General features: G+C 38.4%; 1 protein-coding gene across 3 annotated transcripts in view; it reads left to right on the top strand.

Moving 5' to 3' along the window:
- Nucleotides 1-12,366, top strand: part of DPY19L3 (dpy-19 like C-mannosyltransferase 3) — a 1,004,768-nt gene that overhangs the window by 921,707 nt on the left and 70,695 nt on the right. For all 3 annotated transcript variants that reach the window (XM_044081679.1, XM_044081680.1, XR_006366062.1), the window contains exon 17: nucleotides 10,345-10,477. In XM_044081679.1, coding sequence (XP_043937614.1) covers nucleotides 10,345-10,477 — 133 coding nt within the window. The remainder of the gene's footprint in view (nucleotides 1-10,344; nucleotides 10,478-12,366) is intronic.

Below are 12,366 nucleotides of genomic sequence, written 5' to 3'. Positions count from 1 at the left end.
TCTCTCTTTTGAGGTTTTTTTTTTTGCCTTTCATAATGTAATCATATATATATATATATATGTGTGACCTTCATTTTTGTGATTCACTCTGAGGCATTCTGTTTTGAGTTTTCTGCCTTTTAATGACGCAATCTTATATATGGGATCCCCAGTGTCAGTCATCTGAAGTTAAAGTTAGCATCTGTTTTGTCACCATACTTTGGTCATGAAAGCAGTTGGTTGAAAGCTGTGTGAGATTGATAAAGTACTGTGACTGAGGACTATGCTGTTTTTTTCAGTGTTGTGCAATTGTGAAGTTAGAATATTTAAGTAGCAGGTAATGTGGGGAGTGCAGGGTGGGGCTTCTCACATGCAAAAATTAGTGGTTTTTGTTTGCATGGTCCAAGATTGTGCATCAGAGTTTACCTGTGTCATTGCCCCCCCCCCCCCCCCCCCACTTACATTTTGAGGTCAGTGTTTAATGTCATTCTACTGAAGTTTAGACTGACATGGGACAATGAACATGGTCAGACCTGGTTACTCTCCTGCTGTATAGAGTTCACAACAGCATTTCACATGCACAGGGATTACCTGAAATTTTATAGAGGATATGAGGCCTCCATTATGCCAGAAAAAGAATGTGCTATCATGACAGTTCTGATGAACAGCAGGCATGGCTAATATACTTACCGCTGCCACATTATGACTCTGTTGGAATGGTTATGTTATTTTAGCGCATAAGGATGTGGCCGTCGAAGAGGAACTGGAAACGGTGCTGAGACAGTTGTCAGCTGGCATTGTTAGTCCTGCCAGCCACATGCTGATCCATATGTGTAACCAACAGGTGTACACATCTTGTCATGGTATAGAAGGAATGGCAAAAAGAACGACCAAATGCTGGATCTCAACCACCAGATATTTATTTAAAATCATATAAAACACACAGTAGCTTCAATTGCAGAAAAGATCAAAGAGAACAGATTACGGTGGTTTGGGCACGTGTGTAGAAAAGCAGAAGACAATCTGGTGAGGAAGATTTGGGACAGACAGGAAGAATGTAAGAGGAAATGAGGATGTCCAGCAAAGAGGTGGATGGATTGTGTGAAAGAAGATCTGTGACAGTCAGGCATGAGTGTTGAAGGCAGGAGTGTGGCACTGAATCATGAGAGTTGGTGACAGTTACCACGATACCCCGACCCCATGTAGAAAAAAGGGGGCTGATGATGATATAAAACACAAAGCTTTTGGGGCGAACCCATCATCAGTGTATATAATCAATCCATATGCAGCCATCTATTTTATACAAATCACATGAATAATTCAACCAGTCACTAAAACCTAGCTATAATAAAGTGGTACTCACTTAAAAATACATAATTATACATATATAAAAATTTTATATATATATATATATATATATATATATATATATATATATATATATATATATACTTACAATTAGAACTATACAACGTATGATAACTTCTAAACCAATTCAAAAATAAAATTAAATGCATATTCATTTATTCTATGCATAAAATTAATTGTCCAATACATAAAATTTTGTTAGTGCTACTGTACACTGCAAAACAAAAAAACTTATAATTTCATCTGTTAAAGCTTAAGAATAGGTTTAATACTTGCCAGTGCATTTAGTCCTGGGTGTTTATCTGTGTGAAGCCTTTCGATCCATTTATATTCAGCTACGTCTGTCTTATTAATAATGTCACCTCCTCTGTTCAACATTAATTTTTGAACTACTCTAAATTTAAATTTATGTTCCTCACCATCGTCATTAGCATGTTTAGATAAAGAATTAGTAAGTACACCCCTTCATATCTCAGAAAGATGTTCTAAAATATGTACTTTCAACTTTCTATTAGATTTACCAATATAGAAGGAGGGACATGCCACACAGCTTGATAGACTGTTTATAGTGTTACATGTCGCAAAACAACTAAATTCATATTTTTTCTGAGTAATAGGATGAACAAAGTCAATACTGATCAACAAATATTTACAAAAAATGCAATCATAATATGGTGCCATACCTATCGTTTTACTTTATCTTTGATGCATTTCTTTATTAACATCATTTCTGTTTGAGATTCTGCAATTTCCTATATGCAAAATGTGGCTTCCCATCTATAAATTTACTCAGCCGTGGCAGTGCTTGCAAAATCCTGCAGTTACTCTGAATAATCTTGGTATCTCCTGCTTTCTAATATTATATTTGGTAATATAACAAACGATATTTATTTAAAGTCATATATGCTTACAGCAATATTGTTAGATATTACTGACCTTTGCTGGCAGTTAGCAAAATACAGCAACGCCTGCCATTCATGTTCATTATAGATGTCTCCATACATCTCATCCAAAAGGTGTGTCATGTTGTCTAACCAACAATTCATCCTTCCTTCTCTGAACTTGCTGTTTACATATCTCTGAATCAGTAGTCGGCCTACTTACTCTTAAATCTGACTTTTAACAATCTCTCAGTAGACACATTTAGGGTGCATACTTCTGTGTAAAAATCTGCTCGCCTGCACATCTTTCTTAAACATGTAGATAATTCTTGTCCTTTTTTTAAATTACAATATCTAAAAAACTAATGTCAGTTGACAAGAATTTTAACTTAAACTTCAAAAAAATCAGTAGTGTTTTTTAGAAATTCTACATATTTTAATAGACTAGGAACATCACCCTTTCGTACCATAAAAATATCAACAATGTGCCAGTAGAACATAACATTCTCTCTTTAAACAACTACAGGGTTATAGACAAAATTATTTTCCCATTGGGCTAACACAAGGTTTGCATAGTCATGCACCAGGCTTATGCAGATGGCACACACTGTTCTAGAGGCAGCTTCACTGTCCATACGGTCTATGGCTACCTCTCCCCCTGGGAGGGGCACTCCCGTGGTCATTGCCGACACACTTCTAGCTCCACTGTGGGAACACCTCAGGGGGGACAAGCCAATCAGGATCCCTTCATTCAGCGCTATCACACTCCCTTGAAACATTATTGCAAGCAGCACTGACCCACCCTCATTCATGGGATTACAGTTACCAACATTTTACTGAAGCTCCACTTAGAAGGGCTGGAGTGGAGTTCCTGTACATGTTGTGCCGATGTGATATGCCATCTTTTGGGCAGGAAAAAGAGCACAAAATAGAATATATATGTTTTGAAATGAAGATGTGTCAAAATTCCTTTTAAAATTTCTTGGGAAGTAGTATATGTAGAAGTTTGGAGTGATTGAAGAGAGATGGAAGGGGTGCAGCATTGTATGGGGGTGTTTACTATGTTAAGCAAGCATGCTGACTATGAGGATGTTGAATGGAAGTTCCTGATAAGTGATCACCACAGTAAGGGGAGTTTCATGGAAAGAGAAGAGGACTGTAACATACTTCAGGAACATTTTTATTTATTTATTTTATTTTATTTTACATTTGTTAACCGGGAAAGTCCGACTGGACACAGGTCCATTTTCAGTGGAGGCCCGGGGAGATAAGCTCCAAACAACACATACATAGAATAACAGGAAATTACATGGAACATTCGTTTCATGTTATGAGAGCTTTCATTGCATACACACAAAGAGATGATACATACAGTATGAACATGCAAAGATCTTAAACTGGATGATGTTACTAGAGAATAAATGGGTGGGATAGGCAAAAGGATGATATGAAAATGATCAGTTCTGTTAAGATGCATCCATTTACTCTAGCAGTTACAAGGTAAGAAGTAATTGCAAGTACAGGTCCATAGGTAAGTGCTAAGCGAGTTGCCCTTGCAAGCCATTTTAAACTTAGTCAAGTTCCCTATTGGTGCTTAAATTTACCTGTCCCATTTGGTGTTAGATTGGGCTTGCCCATCCCATGGTCAACAATTGTATATTACCTCTTCTGAGAATAACTAGGATCATTCTGTGGATAACTTCAGGGAACAAAGATGTGAAATAAAGCATTTAGAAGCTGCCTCTGTTCATTAGTAGTACAGGGGGCAGTCCTGGGATAAATTTTCTATTACCCATCCATAGATCCAAGTTGCACTTGAATGTGGACAGGGATGAGCTTTGTTTTACATGGATGGGGAGTCTGTACCTGAGTGGTGGTATCCTCTGCAAGATATATACCTGCACCCCCAGTCTGTTCTGTTGATGTTGCAGTAGAAATTTAGATCCCTAGTCCAAGTATAGCTGATTCCATTTGACTTGCTGATGTGCAGTAGGTCCATCAATACTGAGTTGGAAGATGCCTTGAATGCCAGACACAGGTCACCTCTTAGCAGTCTGGAGGATACAGAGTATAGTGACAGGACTTGCAGTCCATGTAGGACATATTGTTTAGGCCTTGTATCCTTTTTCTAAGGTAACTCTATGGGTGTTTCAATTGTTCCATGTGTCTGGACAGATACATGCCAAAGGGGAGTGTTATTCTCATTGACTGGCCTAATGAGGACTAAGAAAAAGAAGATAATGACATTTATAGATCTAGATTCAGTCCATTTGTATATAAGCTACGCAGTATAGAAGAACTTTCTTATGACTGTGGACACATCCTGGTCGAAAGTTAGGTCACTGCCCATATTAAGTTACAAATCCTGAAAAACTGGGTCAACTCTTATGGGCATATTGTCAATGTGGTGGTTTCGCAGGATAGATAACTTCCTAAATGATACAGTAAAACATTTTGGACATTTAGTTTCAGTCCATGATTCTGGCACCAGTTATGTGTTTGGGACAGACTTTCCTGATGGCTAAGTCATTTGGGGATTCATTGGCTGCTCCTAATTTGTTGTTATCTATGGCTGCCCGTAGTTTGTGGTCATCTGAAAACTTATCAGTCAGAGCCCGTTGGTATTGGCTTTTTCTTTAGAAAAGTAGATGCAAAGCAGTAGAGGTCCCAGCACCAAAACCTGGGAGAATTCACTGACTTTTCTTTCTCACTTGGTACAAAACTTGTATGAAGGCTGTCGGCACCCTATGTATGGCACTACCACCCAGAACATCTGCCTCTGTCACCTCCACACCATAGAAATCAGCTGCAGGTAACACAGCAGCCAGCCCTACACTATGAGTTGGGGCTCGGCCATGTAAAGAATCTCCACCAGCAGATCATTGAGTCATGTCCCTGCCCTACACTATTTTCACCATCTGAGCCATTTCCTTGTGGTGATGGAACTCAGGGTAGCAAATTGGCCTTCATCAGGTCATGGCTGGCAAGGATGACAGCTGCACGACCCCATCCTATTCCATATCCTTGTATTACCCTGCCTTTTGTATCTATTCCTGACCCTGGCTGTTGTCCAGTCCTCCCAAACTCTAATGTCTTTCCGATGTTTGTATGATGTCTCCTTCTCCATTGTGCTGACCCTCCTTCATTGTATCAGCAGCTCCCCTGTCAATCTTGTCAGTCTGCTATGTTTTTTTTGTGTTCCCCTGTTAACTACTCTAACCCTGTGGCCTTCCTCTTATTTCCTTCCCTCAATTACCTTGTCAGGCTTATAAACATATATGCACACACATGTATAAAATTGGACACATGACCCACAAAAATACTTTACCCCACCTTCCCAACTACCATCCTGGTCATTCCGTAGGTTTTCACCTTATATTCTAACCTTTCCTTGCTTACCTCTTTTTCATCACTTTCCTTTGTTCCCATTTTCAACTTTTGACCTACATGTTTAATTACTGTCATGTGACTTTTGTCAAATGTACAGGACTTTGGAGGTGAATGTGAGTTTTCAGTGGTGTGCGTGTATGTGTTTGTGTATGAGCACACATGACTGTGTTTGGGTTAGGGTAAAGGCTAGGTAAGGGGGATAGGTTGTACGAATGCTTGTGCGAGTGTTGGGTGAGGTAAGGGTTAAATTAGGCAATACATTTGATGTATGTATGTTTGTTAGTGTGTGTGTGACAATGTGTTTTATGTCTGAAATGTCTTGTGTAGTGGTAGTGTTACAGGAAGGTTTTTTTAAGGTAAGGATTAGGGATGGGGTTAGGGTCAGGGTTAGGGTTCACCCCCGCTCCATCTTACTAATGTGTGTTAAAAAACATAGCTCTCTCCCCAGACTCCTGGAAATTTACTTTATATACTAACTCCATAGTCGCATAACTGTGGAGAAAAAGGATAGCTTCTAAAAGTATATTACAGTTGAACTGTTGCAGTTCAACTATAATACAATTCTGCCACTTTAACCACCAATGAAAGTTAACAAAAGAAAACATAACATAAATGTATAGATGTGCGTGTATCTAGGCATGAGGCATGACACTAGTTGGAAAGGGGTTTAGTCGACAGTTTTCCTGTTTATTTAATTTGTTCATCAGAAAAGTTGATAGACAGTTGAGAAAGATCACTGTAATACCAGGGTTGGGAAATATGCCCTTTCTCAGGTATTGTGCAATTTCAGAATCAGAATTGTGTGATTTTTGGAATATTTTAGTAGTAGGGGAGTGGTGGGTGCAGAGGGGAGTTTGTCCTCCTGCAGAAAACATTGTTTGTAGTTGCAATTTTTTGATTTTATTGATGACATTTTGAACATCCTGTAGAATGTCAGTGTTAATTATTATTTCACAGTATATGCATTTTAATTATAGTAAACGGACAGCAAGTAAGGCATTTGCATATTTTAATGAACAGTTAAAATTCATTTGAGAGCTGTAACCAGGAGATTATTATAGTAAACTTGTGAGGACTTTTATAATTGTTTGGTTTGGCTTCATAAGAATGAGGCTTATAACGGAGTTGGCACAAGGATGGAACCATTTTGTTGATCAGTATATTATCACTGAGATTTTAAGTCGTAGATGGGATGAGACATTTCTGACATCTGTTAGGAACAATTTCCACAGTTTAGCAACACATGCAGAGTATAGAGTGTCACCATTATGATTTTTTAGATTTTTTGAATGAATACTAAGTACTGATTAAGTGGGCGCAGTATTCTGAGGGATGTGTACCATTTTATTAATTACCTTTTTGCAGGGCATTTTTCTGGGGTACAGATGATGTTGTGGGCAGTCATTAGCTTCATAGGTCTATACTAGGCTAACAACCACTAGGGCCTTTATAAGCTTAGCCAAACATCCCAAATGTTTCTTGCAAGTTTATTTGACTAATAAGGAGGGTATATGTATGCTAGGGCAAGATTTACAGACTGCCTGTGATGATTAGAGGCATATATTCTAGACCAGATGTGTAGTTCTGATTTCCTAACCACTAGTCCAGTTTTCCCTTGAATAGTGTTAGGGAAATGCTTTGCTTTACGTGGCTGGGAAGCCTATTCCAGACACATACATGTCCCTCCAGACTGTCCTATTTATGTTACAAGCAAAGTTTAAATCCTAGATCAAGTAATTCTGATGCTGTTCATTTTGCAGATATGCAAAAGGTCCACCAGACTGGGATTCCAAGGTTGCTTTGTATGCTGGGCATCATTTGCCTCTCGACAGTCTGTAGGAGAGTGTGTAGAGGTAGTGCTTTGAGGCAATCTGCACAGGGCATGTTTACACTTTGTATTCTTTTTGTGAGAAACCTCTGTGAACATTACAGTTGTTGCTTGTGCCTTGTCAGGTGCTTGCCGAAGGGTCGTTGTACTCAATGTTGGGCTTGAGGAGGGCCAAATACAGTGGAAAAATGACTTCCTTAAACCTAGATTCCATGCCTTACTTATAAATTGAGCAGCACAGAATGATTTCCTTACTACCCTAGACATGTGTTGGTTGAAAGCGAGGTTACTGTCTACATGCATACCCAAATCACTGACCCGTGGTTCTACTCTTAGAGGTGTGTTATCGATGGGGTACTATCTTAAGGTGGCTGACTTCCCAAATGGTATTATTATGCATTTCATGGCAATGAGTTTTAAGCCATGATTTTGGCACTAGTCATTTGTCTCTATTAGCCCTTCCTATGGGATGTTAGTGTCTTAAGGTGTGTGAAAGGTGAGTGAAGACTTAGATAAGTCCAACCAGTTAAGGGACTGAAGTGCAAAACTGTAATGTGTTTGGTCAATGTAGTTGAAATTTCACAATATTATTGTAAGATGGCTCCAATTTCAGTAGCTGAGAAAACTGTAGTTTAATGAAAATTGATGATGCTTACAGAAGACTAGGGAGTAGATAGACCTGTACTGTAGTCTTTCATGTATATAAGGTTTGACTTTATAAAGTAGTCCAAGTTTGTTCATTTTTTTATAAACTGCATGTTGTATGTACTGATTGTAAGTAGTTTTATATGTTGTAGTAGTTCATCTCTAGAATTATTGACTGATAGTTTTAAGTCAGAGTAGTTGATTTACTGAGTTGGTGGTGAATGTATTATCAGTTTAATTTTATTTAGATTTAGGAGAAGTTCATATTAATAAAACCAGTTTTTAGATTTTTTGGGTGCGACTCTGTGTGCATTTTATTTATGACTATATTAAAGAAAAGAGGTCCTGATATTGAATCATATGCACCTCTACTGTTATTTGCTGAGGAGCTGACAGCTTATTTTCCCAGTATATGCACACTGTGTTTGGTGGTTGAGGTAACTTTTAAAGGATTCATTACTATTTATCAAAGGCTGTTTGTCTGGAGAAAATAGTGACAAATCACTGAAAGCCACTTTCAGCAAGTACAAGCTAAAGTTTCTTTTGCAGAAGGAGAGACCCCCACCCCCCACTCTAATGTATATAGACCAACTCAATGGTTGCACAACAATGGAGGAAGAGCAATTCAACATATTTGCTGAAAGCGTTTTTCAGTGATAGTCTCCTCACACTGTTGTCAGTCAGACAAGCAGCAGTCGATGAAAACATGTTTCCTTTTTAAATCAGTTAATTATATTGTTGATGAAGTATAGTTCTTTGAGTCTAAGTAATAGCATGGGATGTGCTTAGAGTTGCATCTGACTCCTAAAGTGACCACACAAACAGCCACCACTAAGGAAATGGGAAATGGAAGCAGATTGCTAGATCGTCTGTATCACATACACGCTACATGCACACTTGGGGACAGTTTGCTTCACCTGTCCATCTGCTGCATGTCTTTAGTAAGTGATAGGAAACCTGAATACCTAGAGAAAACCCATGCTGGCACAGGGACAACATACAGACTCCACACAGTAGGCCCTCCATCCAAAAGTGAACCAGAAAACCTCTTTTGTGCTATGACCTGGTCTAAATCCATGCTGTGCTGCAAAATGTTACTTTTTCACTTTTTGTAGTTGATAAACTGTGGGTGAGCACATTTTATGTATTTTGGATAGCGAAAACAAGATGTCAGTAAGTCTGTAGTTTCCTAGTCCAGGAGATTTGCCAACTTTACATAACTGGGTGATTTAGGATTGTTTCCAGAGTTTAGGGACTGTAGCTTCTTGAAGAGAACAGCGTGTAAGTTCAGATAGTAGGTATGCAATGGTTTACACTGCCATTTTGAGATGTTCTTCTGGTAGATTATCATGTGTAAGAGAGGTGGGTTTAAATGTTAGAATAATATATTTATCATTGTAGTAGTAACACTGCCCATATTAAGACAGTTAGCAACATTTATGTAGTATAAATTAAACTTTCATGCTATGTTGTAGTCTTGTTCATCTGTGAAAAGACACAGGTGTGATATTTTGCCTCCATGAAGAAATACAGTCAAATAATTTGAGTCATTATACACACCTCAATGCATTTGCTCCCATTATGCCGGATGTCTGCTCACCTGTTGGACATTCAGTTAAATGAAGGCACAGTAGCCGAGAAGATGAGTTGGCTTGGGAGTAGCTAGGGCAGTGGGTTCCAGTTAGCATAGTATAGTATATTATATTGTCAGGATAAACTGATCGATGTTATATAAGTGTCAGAAGCTAAAAAGTTGTCACTAGATGCTAGCATGCAAAGTAGCTGCCTCACAGTAGCCAAAAAGATTTATGAAAAGTAGCAATTACTGATGTGTCGCATCTTGTCTGTGTTGCTTTTTCTGTTGCTCATGTTGGCCATAAGGGTTATTACCATCATACAGAAGTTAACAAGAACATATACAAAATAGACCAGGGTAATGTAATCAGTAATGGGAAGATCAAAAATAGTCCTTAGGCACATCAAAAATAGTGCCAAAGTAGAGCCGTTCTGACAACAGCATCAGTGCTGCATGTGGATTAGTTAACTTTGATGCAGTTTGAAAATGGAATCTTAGTTCCTGATAGCAGCGGATGGGTGAGGAGGAGGACTAGGAAATTGTAAATCCTTTTGTCATTTAATTTCAGGTTTTATTTTGCATACTCTGTTGTTTGGAGGATATGTTAGTTTACTACACTTTAAAGTCATAGTTGGAGTAGAATGTATTAAGATGCTAAATATGTACTGCATTTTTAGGTCAAGCACTCCCAAAAATGCTGTTTTTGCTGGCAGCATGCAACTGCTCGCTGGAGTCAAGTTATGTACTGGGAGAACTGTAACCAATCACCCACATTATGAGGACAAAGCTCTGAGAGAGAGAACTAAACAGGTAAAAAAAAAAAGAGGACACTGTGTTTCATTTAATTTGCTTCTTCCATTAATAACCATCACTACTGAGGCAATGGGTCTGTGATTTACTGCATCTTATCTCCAAATATGTACCATTTCAGATACCCATGTTTTATAGTTTAACATGCTCTCATTTATTGTTTGAACCTTTTTGCTCATCTGAAGAAGTAAAAGTAAGCCTGCGGTATTAAGGGAGACAGATAAGGAGTGGAGATCTGTGGGTATTTAAAGCAAAAGGAGTAAAACTGGCCTGTTGGCACAGTACAGGGCTTTCACCCTTTTCTGCTGGTGATCCAGGTTTCTTTAGCATTCCTAGGACCTGGGGACCAGCAATTACAATTAAAATAGATCAGCTGACAGCCTGCTCTCACTCATCAAGATGAAGGTTCTTGTGTTCTATTTCCCCTTTACTGCCCCAGGTAATAGTTTTACCAGCAAGTTGAATTAGTATATTTAAATTATGCTGGCAGACATGTATGTGGGGTGATGCATGTGAGAACACATGCATGTCCTGTGTTACAAATTTCATGTTGATATTATTGTTCTGGTCTTCTGTCATAAATTTGTGATCCATCCTGCTTTAGAGGTTATACATAAAGAAATAACTGAATGGAATAGTGGGCTTTTAGATAGAGGGATCAAAGGCCTGATATCAACAAAGCTGGGAATGCTGCAGTATAATAACATGGATAAAAATGCAAAGATTAGACATCTGTTGACTTGTCTCCATTCTTTCTAATCTTCCTGACAGTTTTTGTCTTCCTCTTTGAGTATGTGATTGTATCAGTAGTGTAGCTAGGGCAGGGCTACATGAGCAATTGCCCTGGGTGCAGAGTACTGTGAGAGGCATGATCAGCAGAGCTGGATCTCACTTTAATACAATACTGACTTTTAAAACTCAGTATTGCATTTGAGATCAAACCTCAGTGCTGTAGCGAATTGCGTCTCCCATTGTAACCCGGCCAGTAACCTAAAAGTTAAAATAAAATAAAAAGACGTGCGTTCAAACCTAGAACATTCAGCCAAATGAGGTATTCATTAGGAAATAAAACAGCTTAGAAGGGACAGAGAAACATGCAAGGCAAAATCAGAGAGACTCTGAGAAATCAGACTGTTCGTAAGTGCGTTTAGCGAGGATACTATTGTGGTTCAGTGAAGCCTGCCAGCGATAAGAGCAACATTTATTTCATTAGGTTCAAATGAAATGAGTGTTGATTCTGATGAAATCCCCGGTTAATGGATGAAAACGCTCAATCCGGTGGTTTTCCAGTTTTACTATTAAAGTGGATTTTATTGCTGAATTCTTTGGTTGCTGCCATTGTGTTCAACTACACAAGAAAACCTTTTCGAGATTTCCTGACTGCTGACAGTGTGTGTTTTGTACTAGTGGTTTTGGTCAACACTGGTCGCTCCATTTTGTACATTTATTGAGTATTGGTATAGTAGATGCCTTCCAGTAATGTAGAGGAAAAATAATTAAATGCATTCAGAGATGTTAAAAAATAAGTGAGACTGGAAGAATTCATAAAGTTAAATAAAAAAAAAAAATTGGAAGACTAGAGGAAGCTTGAAGTAGCTGTTAGATAAGCTGATAAACTGCAGAAACGAGAGGTTGAAAAGAACGAAAGACTTGCTGAATATGAGGCTTTTCAAGCACTGTTTCAGAAAATATAGTTAGAAAACAGAGCATGCAGAGAAAACCTGAGAATTTCTGCTATACAAGAGAAAATGGAAGGAATAAGTAGCATTGATTTCATAAACATACAAATAGGCAACTGGACTAGTATTCCACAGCAGCATTTCTTAACTGAAAGGGCACACTATGTGCATGCTGCATGACTGGCCATGAAAAAGAAGCCAATACTTATA

Source organism: Protopterus annectens, chromosome 8.part1, assembly GCF_019279795.1.
Source record: "Protopterus annectens isolate FY-2018-M chromosome 8.part1, PAN1.0, whole genome shotgun sequence".
NCBI lineage: Eukaryota > Metazoa > Chordata > Ceratodontiformes > Protopteridae > Protopterus > Protopterus annectens.
This window is presented reverse-complemented; position numbering and strand designations above follow the sequence as displayed.